Genomic DNA, 21,074 nt, shown 5'->3' on the forward strand with positions numbered 1-21,074 from the left:
CACATTAGGAGGGAAAAAATATCACAGTTAACATAAAATTATTGTAATTATTCCATTTTAACATTTATTCTTGCATAGAAAGCCAAATAGCCAGAGACATCCGTTTCAGACAAGTTATGGCATCAGCAGCACCCATTATTCCACAGAAACCACATTTAAGTCCAACTGGAAAAGAAGGTTTCAAAGTGCTTCCGTGTGCGTTAAAACAATATTAAAACCCTTTTAGGTTTTATGTTCCGAGTCTTTAGAAACGGTGATTTTTTTATGAGGTTTGGTGGCTTCATCCATCAGTTCCTTCAGCTGCCCAATCTGCTCATCACGGAAGTCATTAAGTTTTTCTTCTGTGAGCCGGATCCCGTACACAGTCTTTTCTCTCAACTTTTGTTTGTCCTCGTTAATTTGTTGCTGTATGAGCGCTGCATAGTTCTAATGAGGAAGGAATACACAGGTCAGAAAAATGACAAGTGCAGGATTCAGGTCAACTTTTTTTAATAGCATTTTACTGTACTAACATACTCTTCTCAACCTCCTATAACGGTCTGTCCATCAGCACCAATTGACCAAAAAAATATAGTTTTTATAAGAAAGAAGAAGTTATGAAGACATTTCTAGTATCTAGGGTCAATTTTAAGTAGCTAGTTTAAAATGCATATTATATATGCACACATTAATTTAATTCTGTCATATCATATACTACTACCGAAAACAACCCAAAATTTAATTATAGATCAAATATACTGATGTAGTTATAACTATTAAAATACATGTTTTCTATCTAGCAGGATATCAAGAAGATTCACTTTGTAAACTTATCCATCTGGAAAAATATTACTCTCAAAGATATGTATCAGAAAAAGCAAATCTATAATTAGCCAATGTCCTAAAGCCTTTCGGCATAGCCCCTCCCTGCATTTCTGGGAACTAATCAAGTTATTTGCAACCAGCAAATGCTTTTTTTTTTTTTTTTTTTCCCCTAAAAGAAACTTAAAAACAAACTCCACAATTAAGAAATTAATTTCAAAAATGGAAATTTGGAAAAACATAAAGAAAATATATATATTGGAAAAAATATAGACTTCCCTATTCTAGTAAGGTATCCTTAAAGTTTCAATTGCAGCTCTGAAGACAGTAAAAGAAATTGAACTAAAAAACCCATCCTGAATAAATAAGAATGATGACTGGTATACGGTATCACTTTTTTTTTTTTTTTTTAATACAGGATTGTATGTCGGGAATATTCAAAAGCAGAGGATTTTGGCAATGAGATATAAGCATTATTTTCATTTTGAATTTTCAGCTGGAAGGAGCCTCATCATGGAATACTGAATTGTTAATCCCATTACCAGCAAAGTTACTAAAGCCACTACTTCAGCTGTACAGCTAATAAATAATATGTCTAATAATTCCAGAGAAGGGGGTGAGAAGGAAGAATGTTATTCATCAGCAAGTGATAAATTTCAAAATGGCAACATTTACCAACATAAATACACTACATTGTTTATAGACCACATCAAGCCTCACTAAAGTCATGCTGCAAAACTTAATTCATGGCTATTTAAAGAAAATAGATCGATAAAACAAACCCAGCAAACAAAAGTAAATTTATATTAATACACACTCTGAACTAAAACGATTTCTCAACTCTTTTAGAGGTATCTGTAGCAATAGAACTTTGCATTAAAGTTCCTCAATAAGAAAAATAACAAGTTTCATAATACCAAGATTCTTCCCCACATCATCTCTCCCCTTTTTACATTAAATTTGCATTAAATAATGTAAATTCAGGAACAGTGACTCTATTGTTAATCCCTGCACTAACCCCACACCTCAGCGGCATTGCCTTATGGTAAAGTTGGTCCAAGGTTTAGGAGGAACTAAATACAGTTTTTTCCTGAACAATCAACAACAGGAAAAGGGAGAATGGGTTAAAAATTCTTCAACTTTGCGATTTATGGAATTTCTCATCAAGGCAGATGGACAAAAGTGAGCTCTGAGGCAGACAGTAACACACAACATCTTGCACATCAACTGTTCCACCTCATTCTATCTTCAAATTTCTACACAGAACAACCTGATCAGCATTAACTCTGGGCTCCACAGAAAGAAATTCTCATTCTACCAAACAAAAATATTCACAGCGTATAATTCAGAAGCAAGACTGAAAGCACGGAACATGAAACGCTCCACGTCTTATCAAGAGACCTGAGAACTCCTCCAAGCGATGTCCTACCAGGGCGGGCTCCACACCGGGAGGAAAGTCCTCCGCATCATTGATGATCAACCACCCTGGAGCAGCCTGGGGCTACGGTACCTAGAAATACCTCAAGTCCATTTAAAGGCCGGTTACAATTTTACAAACTTTGTTGACCAGAACATCGTATTTTCCAAAAATATCAAACTAATTACTGGTAAAGAGTCCGCACTATTATTATTTTTTCTTTAATCTAGCATCAAAACATCACATTTCACAAAGCATCTGGGAAGTGGTGGTCCTCGACAAAGCCCCAGCGCTCACTCTCGCAGGGATGGACCGTCCTTCCCCATCCCTTGATGCCGGGGGTTCCGCTTCGCAGCGCTCCCCGCTCCCACCTGGACACGTCACCCCCCTGGCTCTTTTGTCCCCTCGCTCATTTTCCAGCTGAACAAATGTTCTGTACACACCAGAAAGCCCCAACAGTCGTGGGTTTCACATCGATTTGTAGCCTGAACAAACATTCAAATTTGGACCCTGAAAACGTGCCGGGTTTTGGCCGACTCATGACAGAAAATGGCACTTTCTCACCTCATTTTACCAAAAGGCAGCGACGCACCGAAGCAAATACGTTTCAGCCTTTACAAAAGCGCTGGAAAAAGATCAAATATATGGCATATCTCATTTTCTCTGCCTATGAGGCCTGATGAGGAACAAACAAAGTTTGGGATATTCAAGTGTTTAACACATTACTGTTCCCTCAGCAATTCATACTGTTATTACGGGATCAGTGATTTGTGGACAGGTGCTACATAATTTGCTGGTACATAGTTCTGTAATTTAAGGTTCGGCTTCTATACAGAAAATGCACCACTTTGCTGACTGCACAGGAACTTTAATATGTCCAACTCCAGAGTTCAGTAACAGGGTAAAAAGCATAATGAAAAAAAAAAAAGAAAAAACACACCCAAACAACCAAAAAAAAAAAAAAAAAAAACAAGCTGAGATTTGTTCTTTGAATAATATGCCTTTGGTTAGAAAATATGATGATCACAGTCCCTCAGACAATAGGGAGGAGCAGAGTGTTTGTATTTGCCCCAGTTTTCAGTAGAACTGAATAGACACAGAATTTCACTATTTAAAACCATCATCCTCCCCCCCAGCAGAACCGAAAGAACCCCCTGCTCAGCCCTCCCAAACAAGGAAAATTACTTTCCTTCTGCCTTGTGTTTTATTTCACACGTAACTACATCCTCCAAATGTAACAAAACTCCTCTGTCAGTCACGGCACAAATCCCTGGCAGATTTTTTTAAGGGCATTTTATTCCAATTACAGTTCGCATTCTGCTCACAGAACCCGAGACAGGAGACACAAAAGGGGAGACGAGGAAACTTGCACCCAGTCCCAAGAGAGACACCCCGAAACTCCCCGAAGCAGATGTCTCACCTGAACACCCTCATCTGAGGAGAGAAGGCTCCGGGGAGACCTTAGAGCCCCTTCCAGTCCCTAAAGGGGCTCCAGGAGAGATGGGGAGGGACTCTGGATCAGGGAGGGGAGCCATAGGGTGAGGGGGAACAGTTTTAAACTGAAAGAGGGGAGATTGAGATGAGATCTGGGGAAGAAATTCTCTGCTGTGAGGGTGGTGAGAGCCTGGCCCAGGTTGCCCAGAGAAGCTGTGGCTGCCCCATCCCTGGAGGGGTTCAAGGCCAGGTTGGAGGGGGCTTGGAGCAACCTGGTCTGGTGGGAGGTGTCCCTGCCCAGGGCAGGGGGTGGCACTGGGTGGGCTTTAGGGTCCCTTCCAACCCAAACCATTCTGTGATTCTATGATTCTTAGAGAAGCTGGTTCTGCCTATAGATCATGCTGGCTCTCCTAAAATCCTATTACATGATTAAACATTTGAACCTCTAAGTGATTTCTACAAAAACACGGAAGGTGAGTATCTGCTGTAACCAGTAACCACGGGGTTTTTTAATTTAAATTCATTAACTGAAGCAAATACACGGTTTTCCTCTGCTCTCTGATAAATAAGCATTCACAGAACGCACAAATTCATCAGAAGGGCAAGGGGATGGGTGACATTTGAAGTTTTAAGTACCACACATTACAGAAAGGGCATCAGCCTCGTTGTTTTCCAAGTTAAGGAAGTTATGAAAGACCATGTCACCATTTCTAATGACAACACACAGAGGTAAAACAGATTTCTCCAGGACAAAGCCACCGGCTCATAAATAGTGGGAACAACCAGAGAAACTTTCAAGTTTTCTAAAAGTCGACCTGAAAGTAAAAGCCAGGAGAACTTTAACAATACCGTGTTTTTCCAGGAGACTCGGGGAGGATGCTAGAACGTGCGATTATGGACCAAATTTTGGGGCGGTGATGACAGTAATGATGTACACAGCACAAATACGCAGAAACCATTACCGTACAAGGGGGTTGGGTTTTTGGTTCCTCGCTTCTTTGCATTTTGGGAGGAGAGAATGAAAAATGGCTCAGCTAAAATGGAGCCAGGTAATATAATTATGGAATACTTAGTAATCAGCACGGAGAATTATTATTTGATCAGGAAGGTATAAATGGGCTACTTTTTTTTGAACACAGTTTTACTAATATTGTTAAAGTGGAAGAAATGACATTTATTTAAAGGAATGTGAACAAAGCTCAAGAACTAACTCAGCTCTGTTTATACATTAAATAACATGTTATTTTAATGTCCTTTTTTCGTGTAGGACTTATGAGATCATAATTTGAGGTGGAAGTGGGAAGTTTGTGGCCTGACTGTCAAGGTAACGATATATCAATGCTATTAAGACCAAAACAGAGCACAACAGCATCACAGTACATCAGAGTGACTTCGCTGCCATTTGTGGAAAAACAAGCTGTGATTAATTATTTCTCTCTGGATGCACAATACTTACATGAGTATTGTACATCAGGGCCAAAATCTAGGTCACTAAAAGCTTTTTGCACCACCTGATAACAACCATAATCTTTAAGATCCTCTCCACTTATGTTAATAAGCTTCATCTCAGGCCTTAAATAAAATGCTTGAGCTTGTTGTAGGAAAAAAGAAAGGGAAAAAAAATTAGAACATACTTGAAGGAAAAACAACATTAAAAAAAATAAAATGACCGATTAAGTTTTGTAAAGAGAGATCAATCTGAAATGTAGATGCAGCACAAGAAACGGGGCAGGAGGAAGAGACGGGAGGGAGAACAAAAAGAGATGGTCACAGGGATGGGTTCCAATGGCTCAACAAGATCCTACGCTGGTCCCTCTTCCCCTGGATGGGCTGTATCGGTCAAAGCCTGAGCTCCCCCGGAAAAAAAAAAAAAAAGATTTCTTTTATGAAAGAATGAAAAAAAATATTCTTCTCTGAAGTACATATCAGTATTTGAGAGTCTTTTAAATTGGTACTGGAGACAAAATACTTGGAAGAGAAATACATTTTTTAAAAAACCCTTTAGAACTTAATATAGCTAACAATTTAAGAACAAACCATGAAAAATTATTCAGTCTGGACCTTTATCTGTAAAAAGTATGATGAAATTAAGCTGTTGCAAATACCAAACTCTAAGACTCCTGTGACTGGACAAATAAGCTACAGACCAGAAAACTTCTTTCAAGAACATTTGTTTCATAATTTCATATAAAATCCCTATAAAGCCTTAGAAATTTGAAAGATGGTTATTTCTTGACTCAGTTTCTACTTCGCTTTGACATTTTATGCTGTGCATGGCAGCTCTTTGGCTAATAAACAAGTTGTCCTGCGCACTGTTGTCTACTGCTGATGTTTTGTCTGGCAAATATTATGCCACAATCCCACAGAAAAATCAAGGTTTTATCACATGCTGTTAATTTAAAACAGGGCAAGGGAAAAGACTGGAAGAGACAGTATCAGTTCGTTTTTAGGACTTTAGTCCTAAATGCACCAGTTATACTGTAATATTTCTATTTAAATATCAAGCTAGGAAATCTTGGCAAAGTGCTTCACTGCAGGTAATTCCCAAATACATACACTGAGGCATTTTACCTCAAAAAACCTAAAGGCTGTTTTAGCAACACAATAACACAACTATAATTAAAGCACACGATGCAAACATCCCTTACAGACTCTCGTACCAATTCTTTAAATAGAGGAGAAGCATCCTAAATTTATGGTTATTTCTTTCAGAAGTATTACTTCCAGATTTCCAAGGAAGACAATGATTTCACATCTAGATATTTGCAAAAGGAAAATAAAGCCTGTTTCCAAGACAACCACATTAGTTTCCCGACGGCTAGAGACTAACCAAGAACATGCAAAAGATTACGTATCCCAGATGATGACACGTGAAAGATGTTCCATGCATGTCCTTCCACTCAATTTATACTCAACAAAGCATTTCAAGCATTCAATATATATCCAAATGAGACTCAATATTCTTATTTTTCCATTAATCATATTCCTATAGGCTCATCGGAGCCAAAACCTTAAACTAATACAGTAACGAAGAAAACCTCAAGTATAAACAAAAATCTAATCCTCAAATAGGCATCTTGCATTGATTTCACTGACACCACAAATAACCCTTCTGCTGAGGGTACACTGAATTTTTTACTTTAATGGACCTGTGTAAGAATAATGTGCTTGAATGAATTAAGTAAAAAGTCATGGGCAATATTTAATAAGCAGACCAGAGGATCATTAGTGTAAAAGTCAGATCTGTCCCTCAGGACAAAGAGACAGAAACTTCCCCAGTTTTAAGTGAATATATTCTGCATTCCCTGTTCCAATACAATACATGGGATACCAGTTTAGCAAAGCAAATTTGGCTACAGGGAATACTGTCAAAGGCTGATTTTCCTCTAGTAATGGGGGGGAGAGACAAGCCCTACCTGGGTGCTTGTGGAGGTGTTTAAAACAGACAAGCAAGAAGTCTAATATTAAAGTTTATCTACCTGCTTTTTCAATATGACACACATATGTTGAGGTGTGCTCTTCACAGAGACTGGAAAGGAGAGAGGCCATCAGTAAAAGAAAGTCTACGTACAGGTGAACTCATATGATTTCAAAAATAAAACAATATTGCTGCTGGGAAACACAGGTGAATTCTTGTGTGTTACTTACCGAAGTATGACATTCAGCCTGGTACTTAATTTATTATTTATTATTACATAATTTAAGGTTATTATTCATAATAATTTTAATAATCAATAACTTAAATTTATTATTAATAATAATTTCTTTACAATTCAGTCCTTCTTGCTTTTGAACAGCAGCAATAGGGCATCTCTATGAAAATAAATGCATAGTGATGGGACTGACGTTTTCCTTAACTACAAAGTACAACTTAACTAACAAGGTACTGCTTTATATTTGTAAACTCACTCTACGGGAAGGCGGGTTATTACTGCAATTAACACGTACTTTGTAGTACCTAATAAAAGGCAAAAAAAAAGATTAATTCATTAGTCTCTATGCTAGACTCAGTGCAAATTTTTCAAGTTCTTGTTGTTACAGCAAAAGTTGTTCAAGTTTTAGCCCAGACATACACTTGGGATACACAGAAATATACCTCTGTCAAATGAAGTTAATAATATAAATTGTTTTAAAAAAGTCTTCCACGTCCTCCCAGCAACAGAACAAATCACAGCATTTCCTTCTACTTTAGTTTTATCGCTCTCAAAATTACAACATAAAGTTCTTTACTCCATTTTATCTTCCTAAAATATTGTGATATAACATATATGGAAAAAAAAATCATGCTTGCTAAATCGGGGAAAAAAATAACAATAATCTTCCAAGTGACATCAATCCCATGGCATTTGTGAAGCCATGGCCAGTCCAGGGGAGAGCTTCACTGGTTAAATTAAAGTTTAGTGATGTAGTGGAAACTCCTCCTGCTCACCAGTATCCCGTAGGCACAGAGGGAGCAGGTCACAGCTCTGAAGTCCACCCGCTGTTAGAGGGCAGGACTGGCCTTTACTATCGACTGATGCCCTAGAAAACCAGAACAAAACACAACTTATCTCCTCTATGTCCAACCATAATGTTTTAACACCAATTTTTAATTTCTTAAAAAGGGAAAACACTGAAAACAAGACTGTACACCAGTGTGGGCAGAAGCAATGGGATCGTTTGTATTCTACTGTGTTTATTTATGAGAAAAATACAACATATCTCCTCTTTTTCTCTGAGCTACTTGCTTTATCCACTACAACCATGTAAAACCTCTTCCTTTGCAGGACCCTTATTTCACCAGGTGGGTGGAGAATTTCCCTGGGAAAATTCTGCCACAACTGCTGTCAAAATTATCATACCTATTTGAAACATCTTTAGGATCCTACCTGCCCTCCAAAACCCTGCCTACAAGCAATCTCATCACAAATGAAAACAAACAGAAAAGTCCCATTACTTGGGAAAAAGGAAACCTTTGGCAAGTAACTTGGGAACACGCGCCAGGGATAGTTGCATCGCTGCATCGAAAGCCTTAATCAACAAATGGGATACGCTAAATAGTACAAGGGGTCACAAGAACTTCATCTCATGCAGCAGAACTGAACATCCAAAGGTAAAAAAAAAAAGAAAAAAAAAGACCAAGTCAAATAAACCAAGTTCAAAGTGCTCATTCACGCTGCAATTAAATTCATTACACGCACATGACCTTAAAGCCCATCCAGTGCCACCCCCTGCCCTGGGCAGGGACACCTCCCACCAGACCAGGGTGCTCCAAGCCCCATCCAACCTGGCCTTGAACCCCTCCAGGGATGGGGCAGCCACAGCTTCTCTGGGCAACCTGGGCCAGGGTCTCACCACCCTCACAGCAGAGAATTTCTTCCCCAGATCTCATCTCAATCTCCCCTCTTTCAGTTTAAAACTGTTCCCCCTCGTCCTATGGCTCCCCTCCCTGATCCAGAGTCCCTCCCCATCTCTCCTGGAGCCCATTTAGGGACTGGAAGGGGCTCTAAGGTCTCCCCTCGGAGCCTTCTCTTCTCCAGGCTGAACAATCCCAACTCTCACAGCCTTTCCTCATAGGAGAGGTGCTCCAGCCCTCTGATCATCTTCTTGGCCTCCTCTGGCCCTGCTCCAACAGAGGTTGGATATATATGCTGCAAACAGATCTTCTCTCAGCAGGAACATAAAACGAAACCCTTTAGACCCTTTAAACCCCTAAACACACGCAGGTTCCATACCAGGAAGGCTTCCATTACTGGCAGCTGGATCCATACAGACAGAGGGTCGTGGGGCTGGAAAGACGGGATCCATCATCTCAGTCCAGGGGTCTCCAGGTCCAACCGTATTTACCAATTATTCTCACTGCACGGCTTCTTAGTTCTCTCTTGGCAGATGCACTTACAACTTGGCCAGCTGCTTTTCAATATGCCTTTTATAAGGTTTTATAAGGACTTGTCCTATTGCAAGTCACCGAGACCTGAGCTTCTAACTCATCCTCCTCATTGCAGATTTTCAGTAATCCCGTTACAGACACCTTCCCACCACCCAAAATCCTTCCATAATGAAGCTTCCTGAGTCCCAAAAGATTTCTAGGTCATCCCGTATTCAACTAAAACACTGCTCTACGCAGCATTTTGAAGAACAAAGGCACCTTACTCTTCGTACGTTTCCTAGCCCTGAGGTTTAATGCATCAGCAGGAAACAAAACTTCAAACAGCTCCATTGTAAAAAATAAATATTTAATTGTTTATAGCGTAGGCTGCTCTTAGCAAGGAAAACAAAGCCAATCCCAGGCAAACTGCCACCCATGTTTCTAAAAAACTAAGGTCTACCACGATTTTCCTCTCTCTGGTCAAGTTTGGGGAAACTGGTCTGCTGCTGAGGAGTGGCATCTGCTGGCGGACAGGCCAAAATTCAGATTCACAAATAAAATTAAAACAAAGAAAGAAAAAAAAGGACAATCAGACTTCACATTATTCACAAAGTGACTGAGAGGATGACAATGTTTTTCTGAACGAAGTAACTCCTTTTATTTACAGTGATGGTGCCAAATCGCCCGTGAACCGGACTGATGCTGCCTATGAAATCTCTCTTCACCGGTCAAACAGCAGCAGAACTAGTGAACAAAACTCACAGCCATACAAGATCTCAGCTCTGTAAACCACTAAGGACGTAATACACGTTCGTTATCTAATTAAAACTCTTCGCATCATGCATCTCTTAAATAAATTCTTACAATGACTCACTGTAATGGATGCTAAAAAGTTCACTGCGAACAATCAACTGAATTTAAAAATTCAAGAGGCCCAGAAAACAACGGTGCTGACAATATTCACACAATATTGTGACTTGCTGTACACCTTAAAATTAATTTGAAGCATTAAATCAAATTTGAACTAGTGCAAATGAAGTACACGCACAGAACAAGTCAAGTCATTTCAACATGAACCAGAGCACCCTTAATTTTAGAGCTGGTACCACAGCCCAAAGCTGATCTACGCTTCCCACATGATGCTAACTGTGGCTGACTGTAGCTTTTTGGCCTAAAATATGATGGTGGATGACTGACACGTGCCATACTCATTTTGGAAGGGACAGAAAAAAAGAGAAAGACATTCCGTTTAAACGTTTCAGCCGTTTCCAGGTACAAAAGTAGGACGAAATATGTTTTTATAATATATTTTCCTTTTTAAAGAAAACTTCCTACTCCTATGAACACCATGCAATACCAATGTACTTCACAACGGTATCTGAAGTCTGGCATTATTAACAATAAAGTTTTTATTTTGGGGAACAAAATATGCATATTGGGCATCTCCCCTGATACCACGGTAGCAAACAAAGGTGTGATTTTATGTCACTGAAGTATGACATATGACATCAGGTCTGCAAAGAACTGGCTGATTATCCAACCACCGTTACCCAACGTTGATCTGAAACATGGACAATCATTCCATCATTAGACTTAGAAAGTAAGGGAGACTGCTGTCGGTAAACACAAACTCCCAGACCTTTCCAACTGCAAGAAAAAAGGGACTTCCAATGTCTGCTGGATAAAGTATAGGCATATTCTGGTAAAGTTCCTAGAATGTCATTAGGATTTTATACTTTTTTTTAATTTTTTTAATATTGTGGAGGCTAGTGCCGGGTATTTATCTTAGACTGGGTCTCCATCGCAGGCTTGACTCGGCTACAAATCCAACCATGAGAAGCAATTTGAGTAAAAATCATCACAAAATGAGAGATGACTGCTCTAAAAATGGAAGAGTGAAAGAGGAATACAGGAAATCTTCTTGCAGAGAGATCAGATATATTCCTCAAATAAATAAAAACCAATAATGTGCTTCAGAAAAGCAAATTTCAGCACGTGTGGAGAACGTGAAGTGCCCTTGTCCCTGCCAGGGTATCAGAGGGCAGCGATGCTGAACACTGCAAACCACTGGGGTACCTAGTGGGTTTCGCTGCTGAGATACCAAACTACCCCAGTACAAACCAAAACCAGAAAGCACAGCAAGAAATCGTTACGGTTTCTACCTAAACCAGGTGGAAACCACAGTAAAGTTGTTGAATTAAAAAAGCATTCTGAAAATCTGCAGCAGCGCATTAACAAACCTCCATGTGTATTTTAATAAAGAATTTAACAAGAACAGAATCTGTGAAAATTCTCGTTTATATAACAAAATTCAATACCCTACCTTGGTGCTAGTATAGGAACAAGCCTTCTCAACTTAAACGTTTGCTGCCATCAAGTGTACGCTTCAAAAACTGCAGTCCTACGAAGGATACTTTTAATTTCAATTAAAAATCAGTTATCAGACTACGCGTGAGGGCATTACAGACTTCACACAGAAGGGGATGAAGCTTGAAAGACTGCCAATGTAATATGAATTCTTCCCCCAATACAGATTTCAAAGCTGATAATACTATCCATCAAACGACACGCAAACTCAATTCAATTACACAGACTACGTGCCTTCCGCTACGCGATCGTAAAAAGCCAGGAACTCATTATGAGCTAGATGGTATTTGGGGGTCTACAGAAAAGAAACTGACTTCTCTGGTTCATTCTATGCAGACACTAACACTACCAACAGCATGACATCTCCAAAGAAGAAATGGTGATGGGGAGTTCTCTGAAATTCTCACCCTTCCACCAGGCTGCTTCTGACTCAGATTCAGATTCAGAAAGAAAAAAAAAAAAGGAAAAAAAAAAGAGAAAAAGAGAAAAAAAGAGAGACAAAGAGGGCAAAAGGGAGGGGAAGGGAGGGGGGGAAGAAGAAAAAATGTTGCAGTGACCTAATCATCTGCTCATTTCCTCTAAATTAGGGAATAGAATAGTTCAGGAAGAAGAAAAAAAAAAATAGCATAAAATAGCACAAAACTAGTGTGTCAATTTTATATCACTCAGGAATTTCCGCGGAACAAGGGAATAGGCACCTACATTTTAAGGCCAGGTTGCGAGCCATTCATGAAAGACGGGGCCAAGATCAATTTAGGAGGTATTCTATAGATTTAGGTAGTTACTGCAGGGGGAAAAGCTTATACTGCTCTCTCTCATCTCCGTCTGCCCTGTCTCTATATTCAGATGCGATACACACATCCGGGGCTTTAAAAATCCTCCAATTTCTGTAACGCTCCTTGTGCAGACACCTCACATGACGCTGAAAAACGGAATAAAAAAACCCCCTCAATTCTGAACCAATTATTCAGATGCGCTCCAGATTCCATTTGAACTCACAGAAAATATCAATTTTGCGTGTACACAGGACAGAAAAGCGCATCTATACAGTATGCGCAATTACAGCACTTGGAATATTATTGCAGTAATTACAAAATGCGGTACTTGACAGCACTTGTGGAAAGTTGGCAGCGGTTGTGGTGTTGATAGTGGAAATGCACCGAAAACACGGTAAAACCTACCACGCTGACAAAACACTACAAGCCGACAATATTCACACAAGCACCAAACAAATACTAGAAGGAAGGATGTCGACAAAATACAAACAAGCGGAAATCCCGTACAAATTCCCAATTCCAATTTAGACTCGCGCCCACTGCGCTGTCTTAAAACATGACACAGCTCAAAAGGCTTGTGAGGCACTTACCCCTATATTATCTTCATCTGAAAACCTCAACTGGTAAGGTCCTCTAAATTCTACTGTAAAATACTTTAAATAATAAAAATAGACACAGCTGGAACATCAAGATGGGGCCAAAGCAAGCAGAATACCCATCTCCTCCTCTTTCCTTTTTTTTTTTTAATTCTAAGAAGAAACAAGAAATCTAACGAGACCCATCCTTGCACACGTGCAACTTAAAAGACAACTTTTTTAAGACATCACTTCTCTCTTTCTGCAACCTGTACAGAGTAAAATTTTTTGAAACGGCTGTCAAGGAACACTGGAAAAAGCAGAATCAGGCTAATTTGCAGCAAATAAGATAAACTGTTAGATTCAGAGAGTCCTCAGGGATCTGAATGCACGTGGCCAAAATAACAGATTCCTGATCATTGCAGCTCTAGCTTAAAAAAATCTGGAGGCCTATTATATGGGAATTATGTGCTATTATGCATATAATTCATACATAGTAAAGGCTTTCTATTTCTTAAGTTTTAAACACATGCACAGCGTGTTAGTGAGCATGGTTACACATACGGCTTGGACAAATTTGATGCCACCACTAGATGGAAACCTGAATTACCTTTTAAACACGATTCTGTAAACGTTCTGTCGCTGGTTCTGCTCCTACTGGTGTCTGCCCATCCCTATTTTCTTATTGAGGGATCTGGCTGTCACCAACCTGCCCTCGTTAGGAAAGCATCCATGGGTAGGCATCCACAAAAATTCTACGGGGCCTTCAAATCATAAATATTGGTTCTGGTTTACCTCAAACCAGGACCCTGCTCGTTCCCCAAGCCAGTGCTGCTCAATGCAAGGAATAAACTGTTACGTACATTAGAGATTTACCCCACTTCTACAGCGTTTTAAACTTCTCAGTCTAAGTTATAACCAATAAAAATTGCTGCACTCTGCTAACAAACTTCAGTTGGAATTTAAACCATTAGAGATTGGTAAATAAAAACTTCAATTAGCAGCAGGCAGAGTTCCCAGGACAGCCCTCTGACGAGCTACCTGCAGTATCTATAGGATAATATAGAGGTAATTGGCACAGTAACACAACAGAAGCATTCAGAGTTCTGATGCCACAGCTGATGGAATACTGAATTTGAAGAATACAGTAAAGGTCTAAAACAAAATCTCATATTTGACTCTAAGTCTTATTTTCCATCAAGCCCAGACCATACGATTTTTTTAAACAGGAGAAAAAAACACGCAGTGTATTTTACACATAACAAAGTTAAAAGAAAGAAGTTAATCAAATGCTATCCCACACCAATATGTACACAGGAAAAAAAAAACCCCTACAAAACAAAACAAAACAAAACGAGAAATCATTGGCCTTAGCAGTCGGCACGTGAATCTGGAAGAGAATGATGCTGCTCCAGATGAGAAGTACCAAATGCTCCTTCAAGCCAGCAGGTACCCACCAGGTCACCCCAAGTCTCTCCGCATCAGGAAGCTCCCAGACCACCTGGCTTCTCCAGGGAAGAGGAGCAGACACCAGCTCCTGCTTCTAAACCCCAATCTGAAGGAGCAGTGGAAGGATGGAAGTGATGCCATAATACAAAAAGGGTGTTATTACCATAAAAATCTGCGATAGGGATCCATGTGGTCAACCTTTGCCTTTATTTTTTTGTTCATCAAAGGGACAATTGCACATGAGCGCTGGTTCAGGGAACTCGCCAAATCAGGGGTGAACAAAGGCAAAATTACCATTTTACACAGATAAGACTTCAAATCTCAAAGTAAAGCAGGCCACCAGGGACGCCAGGTCAGAGCAGAAGGCTGATTTCCTGCGGCTGGTCAGACCCCAAATCCCACATGCTCCTCAATTTATCAGCCACAACTCCCCGGCTCTCAGGAAAGTGAGAAATTCTTTCCTGCCTTTTGAGAAGTATCAAAGAAAATAGAGGAAATTGTCTCCAATTTAGTTCTTACAAATTAATACCCAGTGAACACCCTAAGTGGGGGCTAAATACATAAGTCTCAGTAGGAATTTACTCTTAATAAGAAGGTTTTCATCCAGATAGCCATAAAAATCACTAAAAGCAAATTCCAATGTATCCGGTAATGTTACAATGAAATACTACTCTCAAATCCTATTTCACAACTTTTATTAAAGTCATAAAATGGCAAAAACCTTGAAGTCATATTTCACTTCGCCAAAAAAATTGTATTTCTTTGTCAGGCAAAGAAAAGATCACTTATATAAATGCACTTCACTGAAACCGAGAGCAGGATACATAAAGTCAGTGGCAATTTTAGACTTATGCAACCTACATATTTGCTAAAAGACAGTACAAAGAGCAACCCACACCTCCCATTCCCGTCCCAGTCCAACCCCAGCACCGGCCACAGCTTCCTCTTCCACCCGCCCAACTTTCTTTGGCTATTTGCTCCTCAAATTCTCCTTTCAACATTCCAACTCACTGAGTGCCAGAAGCTTAAAAATAAATCAAGAAGGGGAAGGAAGATTGTACTAGCCCAAAGAATTAAGAAATTTAAAAAAAAATCTGTAAGTGTATCCACTCACGAGCAGAAAAAGATCTATCAGGACAATTATGTCCTGGGAAATATGAGACCACCCCACAATCATGTTTTTTTTAATTTTACCGATATAATGTCTAGATTTGTTACAGGAATGAAAAAAACATCCCCTTTCTTCTGAGCGTACAACAGCAGATGCCAGCTCCCAAAATCAGTGTCAGTTCATTTGAAAGCTTCTAAAAAAGGCTTCCAGAGTCAAGAGTGTCCAAAGCATTTCAAAGGCAATTTATTCAATCTATTAGATGTGAGAAAATGTCGTGTAATTCTGCAGAATGATTCTGCTTGTCTCAAGATAGTCCAGACCTTCCTGTCTACAGGGTCAGGCTTTTTAAACAAGCTAGGTACAAAATGGTCGTTTTCAAAATTAAAAGAAGAATTAACTTAAATGATGTAAACCAAAACGATGACTGAAATTAGTTGGGTGAATATTTTTCATTGTATCATTTGTAACCTGGGACAAAGTAATCGATATTATCTTAACTATTCTTAAGTAGGCACTCTCATCAGCTACTACGGGACTTAGAAGACTGTTGAACTAATTCACTTATATCTGTCAACATTAATTCAATAGCATTCCGAGGTAATAATCGCTATCAATCTAATTATATCAGCCATCTCCTGTAAATGAGTACCAATTATTTTAATTAAAATATTCAATATTTAGAAAATAGAAAGGAACGTATATTAATAATTTATATACTTCCTTCGAATCTACCTGAATAACCCTAATTCCTGAACACCAAAGTTTGCTTTCTTTGTATCCCCCTTTAATACCTTCCAGGGAGGTTTCAAGGCACAACCCATCGATCCAAGAAAAAATGAAGGGAAAAATGCAGAATTTATATTGTTCTGCTTTTACTTTCGCACTATCAGTGTCATTCACTTAAGAAGTCTTTCAAGAATATTCAAAGGATAGTTCTATAGTACCTAGTGTTAAAACAAAGGATACAGGTTCATCTCCTGTATCATACATGGATACAAATCATTCCCATACTAAGACAATATCATTTGGGAGCCTTTTTACCTCTTCCCCCCGCCCCCCCCCTTTTTAAAAGTTAATCTTAGAAATCCCCCTTTAATGCTCCACCCGTGCTTGTGTGGACTGTAAGGACATCCAAAATGCCTGTCCCCTTGTTTGAGAATTAAGCTGAGTATTCAGGTGCTGCAATGAGATTTGGGTTCTTCCCAAAAGCCACAGAACAGAACCGAATATTAAAGAATTAGGCCAATATTAGAACCTACAGCTGCTTGAATGCCCTATAAAATTAAGACTCCTTTAAGCAGTTCTTTTTAAAGCTTTTAACAGTAAAATCCTACAAGTTGTTCACCATGTCTTTCAAGAAATAAAAGGAATTTGCTCAGTTAATTTTCTCTGATAAACACTCAATGCGCCCAGTTCCCTCGAATCAGCATGATTAAATACCAAGGGGAAAAAATAAACCTGTTTGGCGCAACCATAATGTGGTTAAAATGCCTGGTAACTAAACAATTAGCAAATACGAATCAAACTGGAGGACAAGAAAGCATACCACAAACACAATCAACTACTATATTCCAGCACGCACAGAAGGTCTGACTATCCCAAAAAAGAGCCTGAAGAGTTTTAACAAAAGTCAAGTGGTTTCACGTTAAAATAAGTCCTGGGAAGTTTTCATTCAAAAAGCATATGGGGTGGCTTATTAAGATTACAGTAAAGTCCTTATTCAAAGTCAAGAAACATCAATGCAATCGTCATAACCATAATATTTACCCTCCAGTGAATATACATTAAGATACACTATTTTCATATAAAATCAGGAATACTGTTTTTCTGTTATATGAGACACCACACCACTCTGTACCAAACACCCTCCACACAACAGGAGACGTGAGGAAAGAACTTTTCCAGGTGGAAGCTGAATATTGGCAGCACGAAAGTGCACACGATAAAGAATACATGTACGAAGTCAGGAAGAAAAGTGCTTGACGTGCAACACACCAAAAATCTGTTAACAGAGCTGTAACTTTGCATTTCCCCCCCCCCAAAATGGCGAAAACTTCACAGGGAATACAGAACATCATTTTGTATTAACGTTGTAGTGATTTGTTTGAGCGTTGGGTTTTGTTTGTTTGTTTGGGTGGAGTTTTTTTAATAGAAATAAATAGAGAGGCAAGAAGTAGTTTCGGTTCACGTATGTGAAGTAGCAAACCCCAGCTCCATGTGATTCACACAACACCCTTCAAGAACCGGGCACTTTGCTGGTGTGTTCTGCAAGAACCATTCTAGAGCCGCTAATTTCTGATTAAAAGTGCATCCTGCTGCCCAGGAAGGGTGCAAAGAGGATTCCAGTGTCAATTAGAGCATCTCCAAGTCGTCTACAGTTTGCCTTCCTCAGTTACCTGGTCCAAGCCTGCCGGCGGCTGGGAACCACAGCACGGTGTAAGATTCAGTGAGTCCCACAGGCCAAAAACGTGAGTCTGCTTTAAATCCCAGCCTCAAAAGAGATTACTATTTGGGGGAGAAAAAAAAAAAATCCCAGCACAAAACAAAAATTAAAGATGAGAAGAGCCACATTAACTATGTGCTAATACCTCCCAGCATCTTGTTAGAAGACAGACATATTTGCAATGTTCTTTATACGCACACACTCAAAACAGTTATTAAATTCGTTTCCTTGCCTTGAACATATCATAGCTGATAGCACTAAATGTCAGGTTTCAAAATTCAACTTCTGTTCCTCATCTAATTTTTTTTTCCCAGTTTTCCCTATAATGTACTTTTAAAACATTTTAAAACTGAGAAACATTTTCACTATTTGTTTACTTCACAGATATGGCTAAAGGTATTTCAATGTAAACATTTCCTTCCTTTTCTAAAACTATTTTAAGGAAGATTTTAGCACTGAAAATAGTAACCTGCAACTTGTCTTTTTAGCTCATGTTAAAATTGGAAGCAGCGATGCGGAAACATTTTGGCAATATGAAGTAAACGGTAATTGAGAATTACAATAGCATCAAGCATTTGAGAGATAGATACAAATTTTCCTGATTTTGGGATCTATCAGTTGGCAAGAGGCAATTAAAATACACTTATTCCTTTCCTCAGAAGGGAACACCAGGCAGTGTTCTCCCTGCTGGTTCCTGATGCCATGGAGCTGCTTCACCTCCAAGATCTCAGCTACAGCGGGTGGAAGGGATGGGTAATACCTCCCCCCATTACCCTCGGGTTGGTAAACTGGGAAGCACTGGACGCTGCCTACGCTAATCAGCCCCCAGGGGCAGAGCAGAACACCATTTTCTTCCACGGAAAGGAAAACAGGTTTGAGATTCAAAAATAATACCAAACTAGCAGTTCAATGAGCATGAAAGCTAATGGGCAGCTTGTCTATCGATCTGTCTTCTGCAGTTGTTCTCATGCTTTAATTGAAGTTTTTTCCTCCAGGAAGTTTCTCCTCCGTGTGGATTTTTGGGGGGGGGGTCTATCAACAGGCTGAGTTCAGCACCTCAGGAGTCTCCCTCCTCCGCTGCTCCTCAAGCTTCTTACACCCTAATGATGGGTGAGCGATTGCTGTCCTTGGGGAAAACCAAGTCCAGAGGGAGAGGCGATGCTCACGCGAGACTCGTTTCCTCAGCAAACACTCTGAAAACATCTTAGAAACGAAACACAAGTTCATGGGGAAGCTATTTACACATCTGTACTTAGCTTATTATAATTAATTACAATTTGCTATGCGCGCAGTTATAAATCTATATATACACATTTATATAATGTATTATTATAAGTTATACTGATAATTTTGTGTATATATTTTTACATCTGTATATATAGCTAATTATGTAACTGTTGTCACTCTGTTATATATACTCGTGCGTGCACAGTTAGCAACCACACATAGATGAGGCAAGGAAATAAGAACCATAAAAGATAACCTGCCCAGAGACACAGAATTACGAGGAATTTCCTAATTCTGCCACGAGTTCGCCCTTCAGGGGAATGTGCCGGGGGAAGCTCGGCGACACCTCGGGGGTAATTAGCAGCGGAGGAGCTAATAGGCATTTTCTACCTCCCTTTCTATGACACGTTTCCTTCAACAACGGGTTAGGGAAGGGCTGGCGAGGCTCCAGCTGAAGAACCCGGTCCCCTTTTCCCGGGGCGGCCGCCGGCAGCGAGGGCCGGGCTCGCCGCCTCCCGCCGGGCCCGCGGCTCGGGAGGAGGCCCCCCTCCACCCCCGTCACTTGCCTCCCATTCCCGCAGGAAGCGCTGGGCCTCGGCGGGGCCGGCGGCCTTGTGCTTCCTGAACTCCTCCTTCACGTAGCGGTCCCCCAGGGCCCGCAGGGCGGGCGGCAGGGCCCGGTGCAGCAGCAGGATCCGCCGGTACAGGCCCAGCGCACCGCCCGCCATGGCGGCGGAGCGGGGCCCGGCGGAGGAGGCCTGAAGAGGCCGCGCCGGAGGCGGGGCGAGGGGGCCGAGCTGCGGGAAGGGCCCGGGCAGGGCCGGGAGGGGAAAAGATCTCAGTAAAAATCAAAAAAAAATCGGTTAATGTTTCAGCTCGGTTTTCAGTAGCAGGAGAAAGAGCCGGTGCGTTGCGTCCAGCTTGGGGAGCCTCAGCACAGGAGGGACATGGACCTGTTGGAGCGGGGCCAGAGGAGGCCATGAAAATGATCAAACGGCTGGAACGCTTCTATGAGGACAGGCTGAGAGAGCTGGGGGGTTCAGCCTGGGGAAGAGAAGGCTCCGGGGAGACCTTAGAGCCCCTTCCAGTCCCTAAAGGGGCTCCAGGAGAGATGGGGAGGGACTCTGGATCAGGGAGGGGAGCCGTAGGAGGAGGGGGAAGGGTTTGACACTGAAAGAGGGGAGATTGAGATGAGATCTGGGGAAGAAATTCTTTGCTGTGAGGGTGGTGAGAGCCTGGCCCAGGTTGCCCAGAGAAGCTGTGGCTGCCCCATCCCTGGAGGGGTTCAAGGCCAGGTTGGAGGGGGCTTGGAGCAACCTGGTCTGGTGGGAGGTGTCCCTGCCCAGGGCAGGGGGTGGCACTGGATGGTCTTTAAGTTCCCTTCCAACCCAAACCACTCTATGGTTCTGTGACTTTATACCTGGGTAAAATTTGGTGCAAATGAATGAGTCCATTAAACCCAGTCTTCATAAGCTTAAATTTGATTTATCTGCACTTTTAAGCGTGGGTAAGAGACGAGAGAAGCCGTAGGTTACAGCTTCACTTTTTCTCACTGGCAGTTCCTTCTCTTCGTGCCTGTGATGCTCTTGGGATGGGCAGACGGGCCCTGGCAGGGGGGGGGCTGAT

The 21,074-nt window shown here is 40.8% G+C and overlaps 1 protein-coding gene across 1 annotated transcript; it reads right to left on the reverse strand.

The window, feature by feature from the left end:
• Positions 1 to 222: 222 nt before the first annotated feature.
• On the reverse strand, positions 223 to 20,176 carry SDHAF3 (succinate dehydrogenase complex assembly factor 3). The gene is made up of 2 exons (XM_074150570.1): positions 20,015 to 20,176; positions 223 to 426 (listed from the first exon to the last, which is right to left on the reverse strand). Exons 1-2 carry the CDS (start codon positions 20,174 to 20,176, stop codon positions 223 to 225), a joined length of 366 nt encoding a protein of 121 aa, XP_074006671.1.
• Between the last annotated feature and the right edge of the window lie 898 nt (positions 20,177 to 21,074).

Source organism: Numenius arquata, chromosome 7 (assembly GCF_964106895.1).
Source record: "Numenius arquata chromosome 7, bNumArq3.hap1.1, whole genome shotgun sequence".
NCBI lineage: Eukaryota > Metazoa > Chordata > Aves > Charadriiformes > Scolopacidae > Numenius > Numenius arquata.

What these genes read in the sequence shown, in the direction of transcription:
- SDHAF3 (XM_074150570.1), bottom strand. Translation starts at nt 20,176, where the DNA reads ATGGCGGGCGGTGCGCTGGGCCTGTACCGGCGGATCCTGCTGCTGCAC. An exon ending in GCTTCCTGCGGGAATGGGAG is followed by an intron (nt 427 to 20,014) that starts GCAAGTGACGGG and finishes CTTCCTCATTAG; the next exon opens with AACTATGCAGCGCTCATACA.